This window comes from Anser anser, assembly GCF_964211835.1.
Source record: "Anser anser genome assembly, chromosome: 5".
Classification (NCBI taxonomy): Eukaryota; Metazoa; Chordata; class Aves; order Anseriformes; family Anatidae; genus Anser; species Anser anser.
In genome coordinates, this window is record NC_139725.1 from 18,668,147 (window position 1) to 18,693,530 (window position 25,384).

Genomic DNA, 25,384 nt, shown 5'->3' on the forward strand with positions numbered 1-25,384 from the left:
TGTTGAGTCACACACCCCATAACACTCCTAACTTTCTGGAAGAAAAACGTTTGTTGCTTTACCAACAAACACTTTTCAGTGATAGAAATCAAACAATGAAGAACCTTTCCATGTGACCCTTCTGTTTATCTAGTTGAACTTTGCTCTGTGTATGGACTGTATACACGCTGAATGGCTGATAATTTTGTTCATATTTGACAAAGGTCTGAGTTGCATAGATCCTCAGAAACCAGGGTTTGGGGAATACCTGAATTAATGAACCCCTTAAGCATCCTTCTGGAATATTCTGTGTGAAACATATGGTATGCTGGAAGATACGTGGGAAGGCAGAGGCAGGAAGACAATCTTTACTTTCCGCCATATAAGTTTCTTCCTACCAGCAGACCTACAGACCTCTCTATCAGTAGACCTGTGAGTGGTCTACTGAAATAAAGCCGTTCTGCTTCAAGTTTAGATTGTGAGAAAGTTTCTAACACTTCATTAACTTAGTTCTTCAAATTAGTACATTCACTAAGAAGAATAATTCAATTCAGTACCCAATATGAATACTTAGGGCAGCTATCTTTCTTCTTGGCTGTCAGTGGGGAGGAGGTTCTGGAAATTTATATCAGAAACTGTTGTTGGATCCTTTAGTTTTGTAAGGAAATTCTCCTTTCACTCTTACTGTAATCTACTGAAATATTTTGCTTTTGCTTTGTGAGAAAAAAATATGCCAAGTCTTCTCCTAATTCACTGAGTGGATGACTATTTTGGAAGGAGCTTCTATAACACAGTATGTTAAAACCAATGAAGAAGAATTTGACAACCCTGCTTAATCTTAACATTTCTACGAAATGAGAGATTGATGCAAGGATAAAAATCAAGCTTCACAGCTATGTGGGATACACGATTCTTCCACTGCTAAAACATGTACTCTCCCTTCCATCACTACATGGTCAGAAATCTGAGATTGACATCTGTATGAAAAAAGACATGCTGCATGTGAAAAATATGCCTGATACTCCCTAGATTGTATTTGTTTCTTGTGTAACACAATTAGTGTGGGTGGGAATGTATTCCAAGATTTCATATAGGTCTAATATTTTATATATACATTTGTTTTTTTATTTATTTTGGAGGGCTAGGAAGAAACTGCTCTTGCTGCCAAGACAATTCATTTTCTAGTCTCAATAGTCAATACCACTCTTTGCCAGAAAAAAGTCAGAAGTGCACAGGAAACAATACTACATTGTTTTAGTGTCTCTGATAAAACAAAAATGGCATATGCACATGATATTACAGAGACTATGAGAGCCTTGAAAGAATCTGTTGTTGCTTCATTTATCCAAGTATGCCTACATAATTAAAGCATATTCACAGCGGAAATTAAAAGCTAAATGGAGTATTTAAATCTTAGAGAAAGCCATTGACAGTGCTTCTCTAATAACAGCTGGTCTTGGTTGTCAGTTTTGAAGGACAAAATTCAGTGACCTGACAGCAGCCCTGTTTGAGGTTTGTAATGAAAGATCAGTTGCGTTGAACCTGCAGGGCATTTTCTTGTTTTTCTACACACACACACACAAAAAAGGTCTATCCCCTTAAACAACTACAAAATGTGGATTAAAAATATACTATCATTCTGCTTGTTTGAATAAAATAAATGATTCAGTGGTAGGTGCTAACTAGGATAAGCCCTCACTGTCCAGAAGGCTGACCAATCCCAGAAAAAAAGATTCCTGACCAGAAAATGGAAAGACTCTCTTGAGGAAAAGCAGAGGCATATCAAGTTAATTGTTTAGCTGTTGTATAAATTCCTAAGGCAATGGAACAGTAAATGTATTGCTGTTATGGAGAGGATGAAAAGCTTAACAGCATCTGAAAACTATCTGTTTTAATCCAGAGAAACATAAATCCCATTCAATTGTCTAATGTACATCCAGGCAGGAAGTGCTTGTCTGTTGGGATAAGCATGAATAGTTTTTCATGGTTCAGTCATAACACAGGGAGGTTTTCCTTTTACTTTATTTCTTAAGTTTTGCTGTGCTGTTAAAAGTTTTATCCTTAGTGTTACCTGTTCAGTATCTTGCACCCTACATATATTTAAAATCTGAATTTGGTCTATAAAAAACATTAAAGATGGTAATATTCATGTCAGATGAGACATGAAAGATGTATAATGGTTTAATAGTTTTCTCAAAGTGTCAAAATATAATTCACTTGTTCATTATGGGATGGATATGTTGGAAATCATAGAACGGTTTGGGTTGGAAGGGATTCTTAAATATCTTTCACTAGATCACGTTGCTCAAAACACTGTCCAGCCTGAGGAAAGGGCTCAAATATCCTCTCGGTATAGAACAGTTCCCAGGCATGATTTATGTTTTAGGAATAGGTGCTATTCCTGTTTTCTAGGTTAGTATTGCAGTCAGAAATTTAGCTTCCTTCTGGTATCACTCACTGCCATGCAGGATTAATGGCTGGTATAAATGTTTCAGTGGTAGCACATTTTTTAAATTGCTGTGCCCCCCTGTCTAGTGTGATTTATCAGTTTTGATATAAACATGAAAACAAATCACTAAGGTAAAATCAGCTGAGGTAAAATTCAACTATGAGCACTGTGGTCCATACTACTATATTAGTAATAGAATAGTTTCAAGTGGGGAAGACTCTGTGAAGATGTAGCAGCTATTATTAGTAAGACTAACTCTAAACCAGTGTTTATTTTAGTCTTGTATGACTCATCCTTGTTCTTACATAAAAGACAAGACAAAGTGCAGTTCACTGACTTTGGACACTATCAAAATACTGGCAAAACCTCAAAGCATATGCTTTCTCTGAGATAAGTAATTTTGTCTGTCTTTTTAATCTGTATCATGCTGCATGACAAAGGAAAAGAAAACAAGCAACCATGGTTTATGGTTTCTATAACTAAGACATACCTTGGAAGCTTTTTGCTAATAGAGCTCCTATACTAAAGCAGTTCTGAAACTATAATGTTCAGTGAGGTTTTTGGCATTTGCTGCTTTTTCCTAGCTGTCATCATACTGTATTAAATCATAGCTTTGGGCTAAGTTAGATCTTCTACAAGCTTCCAGACGGGCTACAGTTATGTCAAACAAAATTCTTCATCTCTCCTTGATAAATTATGTGATAACCTTGGGGTGAGATCAAAGGAAAAAAAAAAAATCCAGTTATATGTAGTTCGTAGTTAAGTGAGGGTGTTCTTTATTAACCTGAGAGCGAGCAGTGGGAATGCTAGGTTGTGAGGCAGCTCAGAGATGCTTCACTAACAAGCAGTTTAGTGCTCTAAATGAAATGTTGCCCATGTAGCTTTTAAGCAGGTGGTATTTGTTTAAAAAAGCATGAAGAGGAAAAAAGTAAAAGTAGCACATTGGGCACAATTGCTGTAAGCAAAAATTGTTGTAACTGTTCCAATAAAAACAAAAAGTAAAGACAGGAGCAAAGAAAGTAATTGATAAGCCCTCATTTCTCAGTTGGTAATTGTGATTTCCTGGTGGAAAGAGTTAATAGAACTTTGCTAATATTTTAGTTGGAGCTGTGATGAATACAGTATTCAAGACTAAAAATAAAAAAATTTAAAAAATCAAATTATACAACTGAGTATCCTGCTTAGAAGGCAAAGTAAGAAGTAAAACAGTAAAATATATGACTTTCCCTGTTCTGTCTTTAAAAGTGAAAGATTGCTTCATCTTTTCCAGATGGAGGAAACTAAACTTCATTTTTATCACAACCTGCAATCTATCCTTCCTCTCTATTTTTGGCTTTTAAAAAATTTCTATTTCACCCTCTTGCTTGGGTATACATCTTTCTGGCTCAAGACAACAGATCCTGTCCTACTTACTCATCAGTTATGCTTTGTAGCTAGTGGCTTAATTCCTCAATGTTATAAGAAACTTTGTCCATGATCAGACAACAGACTTTGATCCTAATTCTTACTTCACTCCAGATTCCTTAACTGATTAGTTGATGTTAGTAAAGTGAATGTGATAAAGATGGTGGAAAATATTTTGTATTTGCAATATTCCTGCTTGGTAAGAAGGATCTAGAATGCATAAAGTCCCTCATTAGAGTGCAGAGAACTGAGCCATTTTCAATGGTGATAGACTCTGATGGCACCAGAATAGGGCTTTGATGAAATACTCTCACAGGTCAGAATTCACAAAGACTCACTCAGGTTTGTTGCTGGATAGGAATACATTTCCCTGACCCTGCAGGAGTCACATCACCAAAACAGTAAAGTGATTGATTTGCAACTAATAACATTATAATTATACTTTCATGATGGAAAACCTGAAGTTGTAAATAATCAGGAAGAAAAAAAATCCTACTCTTAGGTCTGTTTCAGGTTCTGAAAGAGGGAAGTTTCTCAATCACTAAGCAGCTAACCCCAAGGTCCTCCCTATTCAGGAGATACTACCAGCTTAATCTTTTTGCCAATAAGTAATGATATGGTTCTAATCTTGTCTCGGTTTCAAAAGTTCCAACATACTTGCTTTATTTTGTTTGCAACAAGTACATATACTTGTCTGCATACTACGGGAAATGGTAGATACAAAACGTATTGAGGAGTCAAGGTCAAGACACTTCAGAGTATTGGCATTATAAAAATTTTCCTTGAAATCTAGGAAAAATCTTGTCACAGCATGATGGGGTTAACCCTACTTCCTCTCTCTGCAAGATCAGAATTCAGAGCAAGTAAGCAGTGAAATCTCAACAGTCAGGTAATCACATTTATCTGTATCTGTCAGCTGCTGAGGGATAACTACTGAATGTCTTATTTAATTAATTCCTTATGTTCTGAGAATACTCCAGTTATTAGCGTACAAGATCATATTGATTCTGATTAAATTTTGGAAATGATAGTTAGCACCTTCAACAGCAATCTCCATATGTCATCCCTGACCATGGTCCCAGTACATTTAATGTAATGGTGTGGGCACACACATTAACACTGTGCGTGGCCTGTGGTAGAGAGAGCCTTGAATTGGCATTGAAGGTACTACCTCTGAAACCAGAAGTGACAAAAGTGTGTTGTTGCAGTGCTAATTAGCCTGAGTGCAGCACCATGCTGGTATGGCTGCATTTCTTCCAGGATTCGAGCTCATGTCTCTGCACGGTGCCACGCTGCATCATTTAGGCATGCCAGATTGCCCAGTGCTAGCTCAGGTGCTTCTAATGCGGTATTGTGTCAGCCACCTTGGGAGTCATTCTCTCTGTGTCCTAGACATGTCCTCAGACTACATTATAAGAAGGTAAAGGATGAAGGACACACAGAAAATGCAGATGAAAAGGAAAGGAATAGGAGCATTCAGTGTGAGTAGAACTGGACATGGGTAGGATGAATGGAAGCATCAGCACATTAAACAGGGTTTCCAAAGAGAGTGGCATCAAGCCCATAAGGATATCACAGGGATTCAGGAAATCCTAAATATTTGCCCTGATCTTTACATACAAAACCTGTGAATTTTACAACTTAATTTTTCTGAATTTGGATAAACTCAATTTCTGAACTAAATAATGAGATTTAGTCTTTCAGGGAGCATAAAAATTCCAACTTTTTATTTCTGAGCAAGAACACCAGGAAAGAAATGCGAAGTAATCATGAGCAAAATTGCTTTAAAGCTTTCTGTTGAGACACTGTTAAAATTGGAGTATGTCGTTGACAAGACTGAATTATTTTCCCAGTCCATTGTCCTTTTGTGTTATTTTTGTGATATACTATCCTGTTGTACCAAGACTAGCCATTTGATGGAGTAAGTAGAGGCTGTATCAGATTGTAGCTGCTCTTCCTCACTTAGAAAACATTAAGGACTAATTAGTGGCATATTTTGCCAACTTTATTTATTTATTCTTAAACTGCTGCCTCTGAACACCACAGTTTTCACTGTCCCCATGCCTATTAGCTGAGTCGGTTATAGTAGATCCATACATTGTCTAATGCACACCTACATTTTTCTCTATTTCTCTGGACAAAATTCAGCTTCTTTGCTAAGAAATGTATTCTTAATGATAAAGATATAGTATGTATGTGTGTGAACTATACATTGTTAGCAATTGATCACTTAACTATTTCAGACTACATATATTTACAATGTCTAAAAATATCTTTAATTTCAGAAGCTCTCAGGAACTTTGGTTATGGATCAGGAATTCCTTGTGTCCTGTCAGGAAGACTGACAAACATGCAGTAATGAAATCCACTGGCAGAAATTATTCTGCCTCAGATTTAGCCAATCACATCAGTGCTGCCTATGCTGGATTTGGGGTGCATATTAGTGCGAGAGAGTAACACACATTAAGGCTACTTTTTACAGCAAGTTTCCTAGAACTGAACCTTTCCTGTTAACATGGTCAAACCTCAGGATCTTAATCAGGTCTTTCATGTCTGTCTTGTAGTTTAAATGAAAAACCTGGAAATCAATAAATAGAGTATTAAGATATTCTGCAATTGTACCACTAGCATTGCCAGAATGACTTGTCAATGTCAGTAACTGGGACAAAACTGATTTAGGTCAAGCTATTTGGAGAGAAATATGTTGTTATGCTGCTGTAATAGGGGCAATTTAAGCAAAGAGCTAAGAGGCTGCGATAAAAGAGATGGTGTGCAAGGAGAATCAATTGCTACCTTAAAGTCATCTAAAAGTCACACATCTGACTTGTGTGTGTACCTCTCTCTCACAGTTCTGTTTACATGTGAGTGTATCACGCTGCAAAGCCATGTGAGCAACATGTCATTAAAGAAATTGTTATTGCTAGCTATGAAATGAAACCAGTAACTACTAGTGGGATTCCTTGATGTATGCTTGGCAAAAAGCAAAGTTCTTTTTCCCAGATACCTCTCTAGCATGTAAAATTCGAGCTAGTAGATTAAAGTATTAAAAGCTTTCTGGTGTGGCTGGCTGCTGGCATGGAACAATGCACTATCATACAGTTAAAGTTAGCCTCCAAAGCAAGGAAGCCTCATTGTCCATCCTGCCTCTTGGAAATGATCCATGGCCCATGCTGATTCCCAAATCCTTCAGGGGGTCTGGCTAGGAGTGCCCTTGCTGGTGCTGGCCAAGCAGGATTTAGCAGCCCAGCAGGGAGTTCAGCACTCAGGAAGGTGGTCAGGTTGTGGTGCATAACCTGCCATCTGTATTGCTGTCAGGAGTGAGCATTCGTCTGGCCTTTCACTGTTGATGATGATTTAGGATTAAACTTTGGCACGTCAAGTGTTCACAGGAATCATCCCAACATCGTGCGTACAGTTATGTCTCCTTTGGAGTGGGATGCAGCTTGCTGAGTACTTAAGGAATCCGAGCTCCTGAGTCTCACTGAAGGTGTCCAGCTCACTTTCAAGAGTAATATACAAATTACCTAGGCATCAAGCTTTTAATGATTATAACTTTGTGGGAAATAAAATACTTTTGTTTTTATTGATTCCACAATGCCTTTAAGTTCTAAACCGTTGCAGAAGAACTTGGTTGACATTTAAAGTCTGTTTCACAATACTTAGTTACAAAGCAATTGAACTGAAATCGTAAGAGGTTTACATATATTTGGTGTTTAAATGCAAGCTTCTCATCTTTACTTCCAGAAGTACTAAGCAAGTCTGCCCTTCAGTGTAAGGCAGCAGCATCCCTTTCTGTTCTGGCTTTGTTGTATGTACTTTCTAAGCTTCTTTTCTGATCTGTCCTTGTTTGTTTTTAGACTTAATTCGTATTCCAAAAGATTTAATATAGCACCAAGCTTATCTGGTTTTTGCTATCTGTGAATGTTTTGAGTTTATTGTTTTTTTTTGTTGTTGCTTGTTTGTTTGTTTTTAATTTAATGCATGGAAATAAAAGCGGCAGGATAACAAGTCTGCAAAATTACTGCTGCTATGGGTGTGTCTGCTGTTTTCTGATAGAAAAACTGTTGTTATTTTCACTCGTGTTTCATTTGTCTCCCTCTCCGCAACGTCTGTGCTGTTCTGTGGCATGCTTATTTCAATGATATGCTTTTTGATGAGTTGCTACATTTTTATATGATCTTACAGCTATTCAGTGTGTTCCTAAAATGTCAGTGCATAACAGCACTGATTCATCCAATGCATTGCACAGCCAGCTTCTGTTTGTGAAGCAGGCAATTTTGTTGCTAACTTTAGGTGTTGAAAGAAAGAGGAGGGCAGGTTTATATTCCTTTTGGACACCCAGGAGGAAAAAAGCATTTCTAAAGAAGTGTTTCCAGCTTGTTTTGATACAGAATTTGACCGTGTTGCTGCGGAGCAAATGTTTCCAAAGGACAGGCTGCATCATCTTAACTGCCACTGCAGGCACCTATAGACTTGGAGCAATGCATAAGGCAAAAGCATTGCTCAACTGGTTTTGCCTTTTGCTTGCAAGGATACTGCCTCAGGACTAGCATTCTGTGTAGGCTAGGTGGAGCTGCTTTAAAGGCCAGAAAATTTCCTCGTGCTCTATGAGTCATCAGATCAGTAAAAATAGATTTTTACTTCCAACTATTTACAAATAAAATCAAACTTAATGAAAGGTTTGATGGTGATTCTTATCCACTATGACAAAATGCTTTGAGGAGTCTGCTGTTGTACTTCTAAGATGGTTGTTCACAAACCAGAATAAATCATTCCTTCTTAACAGAGAAGCTGTTTGCATGAAATGGTAAAAATGTCATTCTGCATGCATAGTGAGTAAATTAGGACATTGCTGCTTTGAAGTGGTAGCAGAAAGACTCATAATGAATTAACAAAGTTGCTCCTATAAACAAGTTTGTTTTCTTTAAAGAGAACAGAAAAGTTGCCTTCTGTTGGTTTTGAGTTTTTGTTCAGTTGATGTTTGTAGCACTATGTGTTTGTACCTAGTAGCTGTGATACATTATAATTACAGATAGACATTCTGATACTCATGTACAAAGTAGGATGAGCAGGATTTTTATAGTTGTCTTTGTGAATACACCTAGTGAATTCTGTCAATCCTATGCAAAAGTAGATTCTAGGGGATTGTCCATTATTGTTTTTTATAATATGTTGTGCTTCCTAATCAAATATGTTAGAGTTTTTCACCACCATCAACTGAGCCTTAGTGTATGATGACTGATTATGTATGTTACAGTGAATTAGTTATTTTCTGCTTTTCAAGGCTGTTGAACAGAAGCACAGACTTAAAGGCCACAAAGTGAATCTTAAGCAGAATTGGGGTTGTAGTGCAATTCTGATGCAAACCCCCATTTCTGCATTAAGTAATCTCATAAATTCATTCCTATGGAATAAACTTTTACTTAGATGAAGGAAAATCCAAACTGAACAAAGGTACGGATATTGTAATATATATACACACACAGATAAGACCATGAACCTAAACTTCTTTGCAGTACAAGTATTTGTCAATCTAAATTCCTTTATTTAGTATTATTATTCCTAAAAGTGTTTAGGGCAGGTTAACTTTAGATTTAGTAGTGGGCAGCCTGCTAGACCAAAGGCTGGTACTTGATGTTGGTACAAGAAGAGATTGCCTAGACTGCTCTTTCCCCAACTATTTAGACCCAAGGATTTTATTTATTTATTTATTTATTTATTTTTCTTCCAGACCTGAACCCTGCAAATTACTTGGTTAATTTGCATCTGTTACTACAGTTTAAATAGCTCAGGCAGTTAGGACTGAGGTCCAGAGGCATAAGCTGTTTACCATTTCTTGACTCAGTATTGCTATTGAAGTCAGTGAGTATTTGGATAAAGGTAATTGAATCAGGACTTTGTTTATTAAAAGGATGCCTTTCTGTAGTGTAGGTCAGCTGCGTGACTTGACTGAGCAAACAACAGTCAAATGATGCAATGGTATTGGAACAACAAATGGTGCAAAACTTGGGCCTGCCCATGGGTTTGGTGGGTCTGAATTAAAAAGCCTGTCCTTATAGATAGTGACATATTAGTAAGTATTAAAATGCCAAACCATGCTCCTTTGCAACATTAATCACTGAAGACAGATTTCAAGTAAAATGCACTTGATAAGGTGCTGTCTGTGTATCGTTACTACAAGGCACTGTCTATGCCTCTAATCAAGCCAGAGCTGCTTGTATTGTTTCTAGACACAGTTCTCCTCTTCGTGGTCTTTCATATACACAGTCAGCATATTCACGCTTGAATAAGGAATATTGGCTTACATTTGTTTCCTTATTTAAAGCTCTTTTCTGTCACTTTTATTTCTTTGCAGCGTGTATCTGTAAAGCACATAGTAATTGTCCACAGGTCTCAGTCTAAGACATAAATGTTTTACTGTGTATTTGTATAGCAAATGCCATCATATACATCCTAACTACTCTGTGAGTTTTAGCAACATCAGACGTGGCCTACAAAAAGACTTGCAAGCAATTCTGACTTTAAGGCAGAGTGTGTTGAAAAAATGTAAGAAAGAATTACCTCCGTATGCTGTAAGATCAGACTTTCCTACATAAAGAGAAATACACGAGCAATACATTTTTTATTCTTCCCAGTGCAGATGCATTTTCTGGAAAGTGACTATACGTGGGAGGAGGAAACATAGATTATCTGCACTTGATGACAACACATTCTGTCAATATATCTGTGTAATCTCTGTAAAGGCTTTAGCTGAAAATCTTTGGAACATACAGAACCGATCAGTTTACGGTCCATGTATAATGTTTAACTTTAAATTGTGTTGCTTGACTAATGTATGCTTCCCTAATGAAAAGAAATATTAGACTGCATTATTAATACTCATGAAGAGATCTATATTTTGATACCTAATTTAGAATTCTCTGCCTAATGGCCTTTAATGTAGGTATGCAGAGTTTTAAAAATAGAAATGCTCAGCCTGCTATCTTCTAGCTATTGTAAATACTTATCAAGTGGTTCATTCAGAATTCAGATAAAGACCCATTGTCTTCTCAGTGCTTGCATAATTCCACCATGCTGCTGATTTTAAAAAGTATGTATTTTTAGGGTTGAATATTACCTCCTGTTTTTATAAGGTGTTAAGTTGGGAATTGTTTACTTGGGGTCTGAAGCATTTAGTCACTTCACAGGCAAGAGTGAGGCAGCTGAGTACTGTTCTCAGGGCATAACTTCACAGGTGATCAAAGCAGTAATGCTGGCTTCAGCTTCCTCTGATCTTCGTTGCTGTCCCCACATGCCCTCCCAGCTGCACAGGTAAAGCTGCTTGTGAAGCTGCTCAGCAAATAGCTCTAGGAATAAGCCTGGCTTAGAAGCACAGCCTGTCCCAAGTGGATCCTGTTCTTCATGAGGCCCTGCAAAGAGTTGTCCCAGAGGAGCTGAGGGGTGCAACAGGGAGTATGCTAGCACAGCACCACCACAAGATGCTTGGGCATGGCTTGTCAACTGAACAGACTCCAGCTCCTCCCTCTGTGCTGGGAGGTCAGATCAGAAGGATAATTTGGGAACCCATGCAGTGTTAACCATTTCACTTGAATGATCCAAATTAAAATTATAATTTATGATTTTTTTTTTCCTCTGAAGTCAGGATATGGGAAGGGCCTCACAAAACATTAGTGACTGACTCTGCTGATGAGAGCAGCAACTGGTATGGGGGTGGGTGGTCAGCTGGAGAATGCAGAGAGGCAAGAGTTTGTTAAACTTACTATTCCACTGCAGAACCACAGCCTGAATGTGCAGCTAGGGTTGTATTTCTTTTCTTTACATGGAAAAGCAGTTGCTCTTGACCTCAAAACAAACCCCAGCAAAGGTGGATGATAATAGATATGTCAGAGAAATGAGGTGAAAGCAGCTTCTGGTTGCAATGGTTAAGCAGTTTCAGATTTTCATGCATGATTTCATCTGTGAAAGGCTGATATGCTGGAGATGTATCATTAGTATATGGGTGACCTCTAGTTTGCTGTTTTTGGTACTCAGAGGTCAGCTGGCTGTGTACCATAATTTATAAGCTATAATATCAGCTAGAAAGAAACTAAAAGTAAGGTATCTGTTTATGAAAGATACTCTGTTGCACTTTAAACTTAATTTTAATTTTACTGAATTCTCAATTAGAACATATTTTCAAAAAGCATGGGAATTTGCACAAATAATACTTATCAGCTTATCTTCATGCAGTTTATTTTAAGAAAAACAGAAGCAAATATAGCAGAAAGTGGACAAACTATCAGGTAGTAATGAAACTCAGGTATACAAAACAAATACATGCTGAAAAGACCAGAAGAATAACAAATAAATAGAGTACCAACAAAACTAGGGCAAGGGGTCAGTGCTTGCCAAATCCAACTTCTGTGGTTAAGTTAGGCCACCATCATCCTAAGGATCACTGCGAGCCAGATGGATGAAATATTTGGCTTTGGCATTCTCCTGGGTTGTCAGATCAGCGGGGAAGGAAGAGGGGAAAGGTTTAGTAGAAAAAGGTGACATTTTAAATTGTGCCCAGACTTTCTTTCTAGCTATGGACCTCTAAATCTTGTTTCCAGGTGCAAACCTCCTGTCTAATAACCATTCTGGGTGTAAGGAAATTGAGAAGTGATCAGAGACCTGCCCAGACAAAGACTGGACTTCTTTTGTTCATCCTGGACGTTCCCAGACCCTTAAATACTCAATGAATATAACTCGCATTCTTTTAAATAGGTTAAAATATGTGGTATAGGTCACAATCTCATACTGCCCTGTATCAGTATATAGCTATTAGGCATATTACTATTCCGAAGATTCCTCAGAAATTGAAACCTTTTCAGTTTTGTGTAGGAGAGTGCCAAACAGATGTGCAGAATTCATTTGATTTTTTCCTAAGAGTAGTTATCACATGGAAAAACTGCCACCTCTCACACCTGAAAGACATTGGACAAATTCATCCTATGTGTAATTTAATTGATTGCAGTACACTGCAGTTCAATCAGCTGCAATAAAGTTAATTGAACCTCTCCTAAGAAATGTGACTTAAGCCAAATGATTCAAAATAGTAACAGGTACTGATTAATGGAGACAATTATTTTTAATAGGACTGGGTCCAAGTAATTGAGCAATGCTTAAATGTTCTGTATAATGTAGTCTCATGAGGACAGTAGTTACTTACTTTCAACAGCTTTTGGTTCAAGTATAGGTACTAAAAATGCAAAATTTTAGATTAAAATACTAGTTTTACATGGCTCCATCTGTCAAACCATGGCATGGGTAAGAGAGAAACAGCACCCATCAACTCTTCTGCTTTTCTTATAGTGTATTCATTTAGCTCTGACCCCAAACATAACCAGTGAGTTCTGCACAGAAACAATACTGTTGTTTTCTGTTTCTTGGCAATATTTTTAATGGGACAAAATCAGATGCTGTTGAGTAACCATTTTGATATATTTTTGCATTACTTAATTTTTCTGCTAAGGCTGAATCATTAACAAAGTAAGCTGGGGATAAGAGAAGTTCTATTAAAATACTCAGCTGTGTTTCCTTGTTATGCTGTATTTGTATATGTATGTACATGGTCAGTTGAGCAAAATTCTCAGCACTTCAAAAAAAAGGTCAGTGCTTTTACAGTTTTTAAGCAACTTTAGGATGAAATATTTTGTTGCTGATCTTAAAGTCGCAAGCACTGGCCATGTACCAGTAGCTCTCTCATACTCACAAATGTTTATGCTCCAGGTCAGTGTCAGTGAGGAGGGGAGTGGTGCAGACCTTCTCCACTTGCAGCTAGCAGATTATTAGAAGAAAATCATTTTTCTTCAGGAGGCCAGACATGGACATGGGTGCAATGTAGGTTAGGTGAAAAAAACAGGTGAAGAGAAGTCCATCTTTGTAAGCCAGTTTGTCTGGTAAGGCACACTTTGGAAAAAAAAAAAAAAATAGTGCTTGGCGGCTGTTTTGCTCCATCCATGTTTTAGACTCTTTGTTAGACTGGATTGTTAAAATTCTTGTTCAGCCAAGGCAGGAAATTTCTCCCACTTGGTCTGCTTGTAGAAGGGATGGGGAGAGCAGCGGGTTATTTAGGCTACTGGCAGTCCAAAAAAGGGGAGAAAAAAAAAAAAGAAAAAGAAAAAATAATGAATATAAACTAGTCACATGTGGACCTAAGATGAGATCAGAAAAAAAAAAGTCCTTGGCAGAGGTTTTGGGCATAACAGGAACAACAACAGGGGCAAGAAATTTGAGTACTTCCAAGATGGAGCTTGGTTAAATGTTAAGAAATAAATTTTGTGATGCAGTTGCCATGACAACAAAGGAGTCTGGAGTTTACGATCTGAGATGTCTCCTCATTCCCGTGCTTCTAGCGGAAATAGATATTCCCAAGCGCAGCTGAAGATTTGCAGAACTGGTACTACGCTAGGGTACGGTGAAGCGCAGGCTCAAGCTTTCCTCAGCAGCGTGGCTCAGCAATCTCTAGGCAGAGTCCAGATTCCTGCAGCAGTTCAGGAGACAACGCGCTTACCTGCTGCTCAGCCTATTACAGGAAGGGTCTGGCACCTGGCTGGAGCAGCCCTGGGGACCCAGGGTCTCACCGGGGGATTGTGCTTCGGTCTGCTCCCCTTCCTGCGGGTGGGCACCAGCAGGCTGGACAACTTCCTTTGCCATGGGAGCTGGAGGAGGAAAGTCATAATATTCCCCTACTTGCATCTTAAGGCTGTGGTGACAGGAAGAAGTATAAAACCTCAAGACATAGTATCTCCACAGGGTGTTTTCCTTTAGACGTCGTATATCTCGTTTGTTTACCCCAGTATTTGAGCTTATGCAAAGAAACTTTTACTGTAGTATTGCTACTAGCGGTTTTGGTACTTTCCCTGTAGTGCGTATATACTTCTTTTTCTGCAAGGCTGTACTTTGTGGTATGTTTTCTTTTGAGCAAATCGCATAGACTCACAGAACTGTTGGGGTTGGAAGGCACCTCTGGAGGCCACCTGGCCCAATTCCCTGCTCAAAGCAGGTTCGACTATGGCAGGTTGCCCGGGACCATGCCCAGCTGGGCTCTGAGTACATCCAAGGATGGAAACTGCACAGCCTTTCTGAGCAACCTCTTGCCCTATTCAACCACACTCACATTAAAAAACATTTTTTTCTTACGTTTCACTGGACTTTCCTGTATTTCAGTTTTGGCCCGTTGCTCTTGTCCTATTACTGAATACGACTGAGAAGAACCTGGCTCTGTCTTCTTTACACCCTCCCTTGCATTACAGCCATCAGTCCAGGGAAATCTATAAGCAAGTGGATTGTTATTAAAAATCTACTTATGCAGAATTTCAGCTAGATTTCCACAAGCTTGTATTCTTGGCTCTGTAAAGGTGTTGTTGTTGTTGTTAGTGCCTTTTATGAGGCACTAAAAAAGGGTGCATAAAATCTCTGAAGCATCTTTTGCACTAAATTAGATTAGAGAGGATATGATCAAAACCTGGTAACAATCAAAGAAGTTTGTGTTGGAGATCAGAATGTCAGCTAACATCCTTTTTGTATTAGGTATTTTTTAGGGATATTCCGGAGACTGTTCCACACCAGTTTCAGGACTAGTTCAAATAAATTTATATGAACCTTTTTGACTTGCCTCTTCATTTGGGTCTCCAAATTTTACCAGCAAATTTATCCAGTCATTCCTTTCCTGTAATACTCAGGGAAAAGTATGCTGCCTACAGAATTTATTAAAATTTGCTTTGTGCAGAAGCCTTTCAAGGTGGACTGTCTACCTGAGTGCTTTTCATGTACTTGGTGATGATGCAGGATTACAATACAGAAAACAGAAGTAAGCACTGTTTAAAGTATTAACCATTCAGAATAAATTTATAGCTTTCAACATGAAGCAAATAAGCTTTTTTTTTGACACTGAACACACTTGTAGAGTGCAAATTCAGGACATGGTCTGAGTTTGGGCCAAATACTGCTTTGGCCCATCACAAAGAGATTAAGACCAGCACAGCCATAAGCACCAAGACCAGTTGCTGGCTTTCAGTAAATAAAACAGCCTTGTAACCGACTCCTGGATTAGCACTGCAGATATAAATAACAAATGAATAACTTCCCAAAGATTGTCTAGGTCACTGTGTCTTTCTTTGTGCCACATTTTGGTCTACAGAACAAGAACGCTTCACAGATGGTAAATTCATGCTGGGTTGTGACATGCTCAGATAGAGTCACATGCACAATGGTGCACATGCAAAAGTATCATTTGAGCCTACCGAATTACCTGTATGCTGTTTATTTTGCTGGTACCAATTGTAATGGGGTTAGCATGTGTTAAATGTTTACAGAAGTGGTGGATTTTTAAAGATTGTGTGGGCTGGGGCCTGTAGCTATGTATAACAGGGGGTTTTGTTTTGTTGTTTCTTTGTTTTTGTTGGTTTTGTTTTGTTTTGTTCTGTTTTCCAAGTAGTTCAATGGATGGGAAGAGCTTCTGAGAAGTTTATTTTGATAGAATGTGTGTTCACAACTGCAAGGTGAATTTATTCACCGTTGCACCTGTGCAGCAGTCATTGTGAGCAAAATGGCAAGGTTTTATCTCTTTACTTACTGGTGGAAATGACTGACTACATTTTCCACTGAGACAATGTTTTGATAATGGAAAGATTAGGATGCTACATGATGTGTTGAAGAAATTAGGATTTTTTTTATTATTATTATTAATAGAACAGGATCTGTAAAGGTCTCTTTCTCTGGTAGTGTTTTTTTCTTTTGCACCTTCCTACGGGAAGGCTGCGCTGGTGAATATGTTCCAGCTCATACATCTGCTATCCTACCATGTGCAGGTTATTTTATTTTATTTTATTTTATTTTATTTTATTTTATTTTTCCAACCCTTTTCAAGGTTATGCATTTCCGAAAAAATGCTTTTATGCAGCTTGTACCAATATCCATAAAATCTACCCCAGCATCTCCCGGACATGAACCATCCAGTGTTCTGTTCCAAAAAATCCGCATTTTTAAATAACAGTATTCTTCTTTCCTGCCCTAAATCTGCTCATATAAGTATACTAGATACATGTATTTACATAGCAAAGAGTCTGTTTACAATCAAATATTGGCCAAAAAAGGGAGCAGCCAACCAACAGTAGCTCTTGTGTGGAGTGAGTACTCTGAAGAATAATATGGTGTTTCGTTTTCTTTAAGACATGGAAGTGAACATTTTGGGACGTATGCGCCCGTGTGTGTGAAAGGTTAATCTTAAGAAAAATCTCGAACAGATTTCAGGGTAATTCTTTCTCTAATCTTGTTTCTAAAGTAAATACAGCCTGCCCTGTGGGCAGTATAGTGATCAGTTAGAGACGTGTGAATGCAATTATATTTGAAACAAGTAGTTTACAATTTTCTATACCTCTTACCAGTTTCTCTCTGGCTACACTGACTTGCATGCACCTGTAGTGCTCTCTCTTACTGTTTCATATGTAAACTCTTTGTTTCCTTTGAGATCACCTAGAATGTCTTTGTAAAGATAGAACGGGAGAGAAGATCCCTGTTTCCTCTCCTTTGTGCTGGGAGCAGTCGTCTCACTTTAACTCCTGATTCTGTTTTCTCCTTTGCTCCTGGCTTCATGCCATCTGCTCTGGTGCCCTTTTCAGCTTCAGTACATCTCTTGAAGTCACCTGTCAAATGACTTTACTGACTTCCATTCAGACTCACTGTAAACCAATTTCTAGCATATCCTTATCCTTTTCAGAACTTCTTCCGTTTCATAAACTGTTGTCATTCCTAGTCCTGTGTGCTTGTGTTCGATGGTATCAGGTTTATAAGATTGCCTCAACAGGAACATCTTTTTCTTTGTAAAGTTCAGAATAAATTTATTGATGTCATGGGTGTTCATATATTATCTCTTCTGTGGGGGGTTCTTTCATGTAGGGAATATTTCACACAGAAAAAAATTGATTACCGGATTGATATTTTGCCCTTGGAGACAACTTCATTATGTATTCTTAAATAAAATTTTATGATTCTTTTTGATTGTGTGTGTGTGTGTGTGTGTGTGTTTGTGTGTTTCAGATGTTCCTATGTACATATGCTCCATAAGGTCAGGTCAGAGTGGCAGACCTGGATATTAAACATATGAGATTTGTGATGGTCAGTGCTCTTTGTCCCTGATTTACTCCACGTTTTTGAATTATCTCTTGAGAGAAAACCCAAGTTGGGGAGAGAACTCTTAATTGGTGGTGTTCCAAGCTCTTCATGCAAGAGGAACATCATTGTTGATCCAAGTCTCTGTTTTGGAGCTTTAAGCAAGTGTGAGCCCCAGCTGTGAAGCACTTTGAATGCAAGCCCCAGAGCACTGCACTGTTGTGGGTTCTTCGAGAGGGTGCTGAAGGGGGAAGAAACCTGTCTGCTGTGGTGGCAGTAGTGGGGATTGGAGACAAGACACAGCACACTGCTTTTAATCTTGGAGAACTGAATGTCTCATGTTCAAGTATATTGCATTACTATAGAAACCCATGAAATGACAAGTGTGTGAATAACTGGTTCCACCATCCAGTGGAAAGGAATGAAATCTCATAACTATGCGGAGGTGATGGCAAGTGTTATTTTCTGTCTTGTATGAAAATGTAGTGCCTTAAATGTATCCAGAAGTACCTGGATTAGCCAGCTGTGTGTACCTCCAATTACAGCTGCAAGCTGCTCCACCCATATCTTCTCAAATACTGATCACCAACATGAGCATCACTTTGCTTGCATTTCATCTGTGTTACCCATTGTAAGCTGTCAGCTAACTAGTAGTAGTGCATCACTTGGGGCAAAGGCTAGGTAGAAATCTCTCTCACCTGCTGTTGCTGCCTGTTCAGCTTCATCTAATCTTTCTCACTGAGTGGTTTACACAGGGTTAAGTTACATGGGGCACCTGAAAACAGTGTTATAATTCATGTGGCTGATGGTATTTAAGTACATTGAAATACAATGTATTCATAGAATTATAGGATATCCGGAGTTGGAAGGGACCCATAAGGATCATCAAGTCCAACTCCTGGCACCACACAGGTCTACCAAAAGTTTAGACCATGTGACTAAGCGCACAGTCCAATCGCTTCTTAAATTCAGACAGGCTTGGTGCAGTGACTACTTCACTGGGGAGCCTGTTCCAGTGTGCAACCACCCTCTCAGTGAAGAACCTCTTCCTGATGTCCAGCCTAAACTTCCCCTGCCTCAGCTTAACACCGTTCCCACGGGTCCTATCACTGGTGTTTACGGAGAATAGGTCACCTGCCTCTCCAGTCCCCCTCACGAGGAAGTTGCAGACTGCGATGAGGTCCCCCCTCAGCCTTCTCTTCTCCAGGCTGAACAGGCCCAGTGACCTCAGCCACTCCTCAAATGTCTTCCCCTCTAGGCCCTTCACCATCTTTGTCGCTCTCCTCTGGACACTTTCCAACAGTTTAATGTCCTTTTTTTTTTTTTTGATGTCCATACAGGATTCCACACAACTAGGAAATTATTTTATCTGGAAAAAATATCTGCTATGATTTTTTCTCATTTGTGTCTCCATCTTGCTCTGAAGTCATAATTTTCCTATCTTGTAGCACTGTACTGGTCTTCAAAACTGATGTACATTGATTATACAAGGTGGAAAAGGTACTGAGGCATAGAAGTAAAAAATCATGATATTCATAGAAGTGTTCTTCCTTTTAACCACTGCAAGAATACTTCATACATATCCCAGGGGAAAAAAAAAAAAAAAAAAAAGTTTAGCTTGAGCAGCTTGAGAGCTCAGGCTTCTGGTTTAGGTTATGTTTTAACGACATAGCATCTATGAGATCATATTATTTCATTAATTATTTCTCAAATTGCTCAAATTAACTTCCAGCCTACTGACCAGTTTTAACCATATGACAACAGAGTGTGAATTTCAAGAATATTATGTCCTGAGGCCTCCTTTATGAAGGCTGGGGAAAGATAGTTCTGTGAGGGGAAAAAAAAAAAAAGTTTTGGGGAGGAGATGAAGGAAAAGAAGAACTTTAGGTTTTGCAATGAAAAATCACCAAGAATATGCTGAAAGATTGGGTTGGAGAAGAGGGAGAAATAGAAATCTGTGCCAGCAAACTGACTTTGCTAGTTTGTTTATGGAATATCCTTCTAAACACTTTGCCACCAGAAGCAAAAATATTTTTTGTTATATTTCAAAGACTGTGATCACGTTTAATAGCAAATACCCATGTTATTATTAACTTAATTGTCACAGGTGAAATAGATACCTAAGTATTTTCTTGACTATAAAAATTTATTTGCTTCAGCTTGTTTACAAAACGTAGATGAGACGCAGTAGTCATCTCTCCACTTCCAAAGCTTGAAGGGGAAGCAGAGAGACAGTATCATCATATTATTCATACCTGAAAAAGTTTTGCTGAATAACATCAGACTGAAACTATCAAACAATCATGCAAGAACTCTGGTGTGGTACTATTTAATGTCCATTTCTACAGCCATTTAGCTTATATATAGAATACTGAGGAAGGTTAAAAGAAATAGAGAATCTGTGACTGAAATCCCAGCTCTTTAAAAGCTTTTCACAATTCTGATTTTGTCATAGTTTTTTTTTTTTAATCATGCTACAGTTTTACCTACTGAAGTGCTAAACATATTGAAGATGTATTGTTCTGCTGATTTCATAGTTCTTTTCTTAACAAATACTTCTGTAAACTCTTTGAGTTAAGTAATCTTCAGATCTCCTATCAATATTTTATTTTTGTAATAGAAATCTTTTTGGTACCAGTTTTTGTAACTGTGCATTTTAAATAAAACTGTTATAAACAGTCGTTTAGAGGTTCTGTTTCTGATATAGTTTTTAAAAATGCTGTATATATTTTCTCTTGCTCTAAATGTTAAATATCAATGCACATAATGATGCGAACAGATGGTATGCTGCATAAGCTATTTATCGTTTTACACAGTTATCACTTTACATTAGTGAAGTGTACATGTTTGATTATTTTTTTTTAACTTTTGATTTATTTGGAGGTTTATTTTTTTGGCAGCATTAGAGAATATATTCTAATCCTTACAGACTTTTGTCCTTAAAATTTAACTCCAGCAAAAATAGAGTTGATGCAAACTCTAGTTTTGAATTATATAAACTTTTTTTGCTGTGGAAAAAGATTACCTGGTTGAGGTTTTAATACTGGAAGGTCTTTCAGAAGCAAGTGGATAACTCTGTTTGCTAAAATGCGTTAGACAAATTAAGTGCAGATGCTGTTGGTCTGGCTAAATAGATACCATATCTTGGCATTAAGTACCAGATGCTAAGAAGGTGTAAAATACAACAAAACATCAACAGTCCTATTCACATCAATATTCTTTTATATCCTCCACTTGAAGAATAAGAAAACTTCATATTTGCCTGCTCAGCAGGTCTGGATGCTCAGCATGTGCTGCACCTATGTCATTTTATATGAAACTAAGAAAACATCTCAAAAAGCATCTCAGGCTTACAGACATAGTACACGAGTAGTGCTTTGAGACTTTTGACTGCAGCATTGTTTTGAAAATATGGCTTGCCAAGACATTTTTTTGTCATAATGCATCTTGTCTAACCCTGAAAAAGTCAAGAATATGACTTGTGTATGAAAAAAAAAATGATTTCTAGTTGGAAAGGGTCTCCTTTTCTTGATGTTCTGCTAAATGGCAACAACATTTAATGAGAAATTTTGCTCTAAACTGTAAATTCTTTCAAGTGTGAGATGCCCAGCCTGTCAGAATAAATAGAGGAGGCTAAAAATGCTTACTTTGAAAATGACTGTTCATTTTGGAAGGCACTGAGTGATCTCAGTGAAATATAACTGAGTCAGTTGAATTTTGGATAAAGATCAAATTCCCAGCATGTATTCTGGCAACATCTCTTCAATGATTCTATTCCCTAATATCGCTTATGTTCAAGTAAAACATGCAGGATTTCAGTCTTATATGCTGCTATCATTCAGATTTCAAGTAACTCTAAGTGAGGCCTTATAGATTGTGTAAACAAACTTTAAACATTACTTTTATGCGTGCTTATTTACAGATTTTTACACCTATGCTTTCTTTTATGTCTAAGAAGAAATATTATAGAGCAGAAATCTTGCTGTAGTAGTAAGAATTACCCAGAGACTATATGTTTTAAAGCTGAATGTTGAATGTGGTTTAAAGTTTAATTGGCATGACGGTAATAGATGGTCAGGGTTTCATATAGTTAACTCATCTTTTTCCAGGAAAATTTTTTTGGACTGCTATGGCCCTGTTGCCTTTTCTTCCTAGACATCAGATCCTTCCAGAAACTCACAGAAAGAAAACACTGGGAAATGAGGAAAAAAGTGCATCAAATAAAAGAATGCCTCTTGAATCTGAGAGTTCATTTCAGGAGTGAAAATCTTATTTCTTGGACGGTCTAAAAGGAAAAACTTCTAAATATATCATTGGTTAAATTAGAGAGAAAAATGCATATAAACATTTGTGCATAATACCACGGTAAATAATGACTATTACTTAAGAAAATATTTTAGTGTATGAAATGCAGAGTTGTAGCACATTAATAGTTGCAAATAAAATATGTAAAGGAAAAGTGTTTGTTTGTTTGTTCGTTTAACTGGTAATTATAAGCAAATTAGTTGCATATTTCATGAAGAGTTTGCTTTTCTTCTACTGTTATCATATCTTCTATATAATATTTATTTTTATGAAAAGATAGTAATTAGAAATTCTGTATCTTCCTGTTCTTTCTACCTTCTGGGTTTAAAAACTGAAACAACAGATATTTTTCAGCATTTTGATCTAAAAGAATATTTTTTGTCTTTGCAGGTTAACAATGAGAATGTAGTGAAAGTTGGCCACAGGCAGGTGGTGAACATGATTCGACAAGGGGGCAATCACCTAGTTCTAAAGGTTGTCACAGTAACCAGGAATCTTGATCCAGATGACACAGCTAGAAAGAAAGGTACATTTTTCTCTTTTCCTAATGGAGTCCTTCCAGTCTTGTTCCACAGAAAATAGGGTAGGAACAAGAAATTCTGATTTACAAATTTCCCTTTTTAAATTTGAAATACTCTTCTGCTATTTAATTTAGAGTACTTTAAATCTGATGACATACACATTAATACATGACAAGAAGGATAGTGTTCCATTGTCATGCTTGCTATGAAATTTCTTTATACAACATTGGATCTTTATACGTTGTTTGAAGATGTAGTCAAACTTCTTGATATGAGTGTCTTGCAGTAATGATGTAGAAAACCCACAAAGAACAGATTAGTATTTATTAATAAATTCAATACATACTTGAGGTTAATTTGACTCCTCTGGAAGTTGAGAACTTACAGTTTGGCAAAACATTTTATAAAGGAACTCTATAAGCATAAGAAAAGCAAGCAATATATTTTGACTGAATTTCTGATAGAAAAACTGTATATTACAATGGTCAAATCATTCTAGGTGAATTCAAAGTGGAGGGATAGTTCCAGTCAGGGAGAATCCCCTCCTCCTCCTATAAGTTGAAAACATGCAGTTTCTTTTTGTGACACTTTACAGCTAACAAGAAAGCAGCTGGTCCAGGAGAGGTTAGTACAGCATCATGTGCTGCAAACACTTTGGGAAATAATTGTCTGAGTACAAACAGGGGAAGTTTTTTCCCAGTTTAAAAGCCTATTTTTTTCCTATATTAACTTTAATGGAGATTATTAGATAACCTATATAGTAAGATTGGGCTATGCTCATAAGAATTGCAATGTTCTATACCCCCCGCCTAAACCCCACCCACCACCACACCACCAAAAAAAAAACAGCAAAATTTCACACAAAAAAAAAAAAGTGAGAGAGAGAGAGAAAAAAAAAAAAGACACCCCCCCCCTCAAAAAAAGATTTGGCATTACTTCCTTCACCTTAGATGCTCCTGCATCCGCTCAGGTAAAAGCTACTCTGGGAAGTTATTAGGCCCTCATAATTATCATTAATCAGAAAAGATTGGTGCTAGTAACTAGCGTTCAATTCAGCAGCATCACATTTTTGAAGACTCCTGTTCCTCCCACCAGTTTCTTGAATTGTCACTCACAGCCACCTGGCTTTTCAACACAAGAGCAGGCTGGAATCTGGCACTAGAGGGCTCCCTCTTTGTCCAGGAGTAAAACTCCTTCTATGCTGCCAACGTCCTTGACATCTACTGCTTTAAAACAAAGCAAAACAAAACAAAACAAACAAACAAAAACACTTATAGCACCTTGAGGAAAAAAAAAAAGAAAAAAAGAAAAAAAGAAAAAGAAAAAGAAAAGAAAAAGAAAAGAAAAGGTTATAATAAAGTAAATCATGTCCAAACATGGTTTTGCATAATTTTTAACTTAATAGAATTACCATTAGCACATTCTAAACAAACATTTCACTTCTGCCTTTTGATGTGTCATACTGGCCTTACATAAAACTGCTGTTGTATACAACAGAAAGGGAAGAATAAGTTGTTTCTATAAAAACACACCCCAGTTTGCCATCTTTCCAGAGCCTTCTATTGGTAACATGTCATTTGCCAAAATGCCAAAAACGTTCACCTTTGCATCTTGCCCCCTTTTGATGCAAGTTAGTAACCTTTCTTGTCACCTAACAAGTGCCATTTTAAATTGGGAAGTGTGTGGAGGGATTTTCTTGCCATCAGTCTCCTATATGGTGGGGACAGCATCAGCCTCAATTAACAATCCAGTATTTTATGCAGTTTGCCTCAAAAATTTGCTGTCACTTCTCTTGTTGGGCAAGAGCAGACCCCAGATTGGAGTTAATATTTGCAGTACTTAAGCAGTAGATACCACATATGTGGCACTGAACCTGAGCTATATTTTTTAGTTTTATTGGCACACTGTTGTTCAAGGCTCTCTGAGAAGATGAAAGAGCTTAACAGGGGAAAGATGAAACTTATGTATTGGATATAGCTGATACAGAAAGGGAGCTGTATACTTCCCTCCATCATTCTTTCGTCCTGCTTTGCCACCTTTTGTCAGAATGGTGTAGCATCATGTATGTTATTGACCAAAACACATCAGAATCCTTAATTTTTCCTGGTGTCCCAGCACCATTTCTACTTGCTGGAAACCTCCTGCTTTTCTACCAACATTGCCATAATCTTTTCTGATGTTAGTCTCCTTTCTGACCTCTGGAGTGGATTATTGTAATATATTCTCTGGTTTGGATACGTTTGAAACTATCAGAAAACATTTGTTATCAGGATACTAAAATAGATGCTTGTTCTCTGCTAACTGATTGACTTGATATTTTAAGATCTACTTTGTCTTACTTATTCAGAGAATCACCTGTTTTCCCTGGTCTCACTGTGACTATAGAGATAAATTTGAATCTTTTTTCTTGTATTTCTCAGATTTAACAGTTTCTTCAAAGATGAAATTAATCTGGCAGAGGTTGGCTGGTCTCCAGGAGATTTTTAGCTATGTACATTTCTTAGAAGGAGGGGCACAACTGCTGTGAGGCACTTTCTCTAACAAGTCTTTTTCCTGCTGAAAAAATAGAAGGGCAGAGTTATTTAGCTTT

The 25,384-nt window shown here is 37.6% G+C and overlaps 1 protein-coding gene across 8 annotated transcripts in view; it reads left to right on the forward strand.

Annotated features, from left to right (window-relative positions):
* The window catches only part of SHANK2 (SH3 and multiple ankyrin repeat domains 2), a 352,030-nt gene that overhangs the window by 285,479 nt on the left and 41,167 nt on the right, over window positions 1–25,384 (forward strand). For all 8 annotated transcript variants that reach the window (XM_083838465.1, XM_083838461.1, XM_083838466.1 and 5 more), the window contains one exon: window positions 22,664–22,799. In XM_083838465.1, the coding sequence (XP_083694591.1) occupies window positions 22,664–22,799 (136 nt within the window). The remainder of the gene's footprint in view (window positions 1–22,663; window positions 22,800–25,384) is intronic.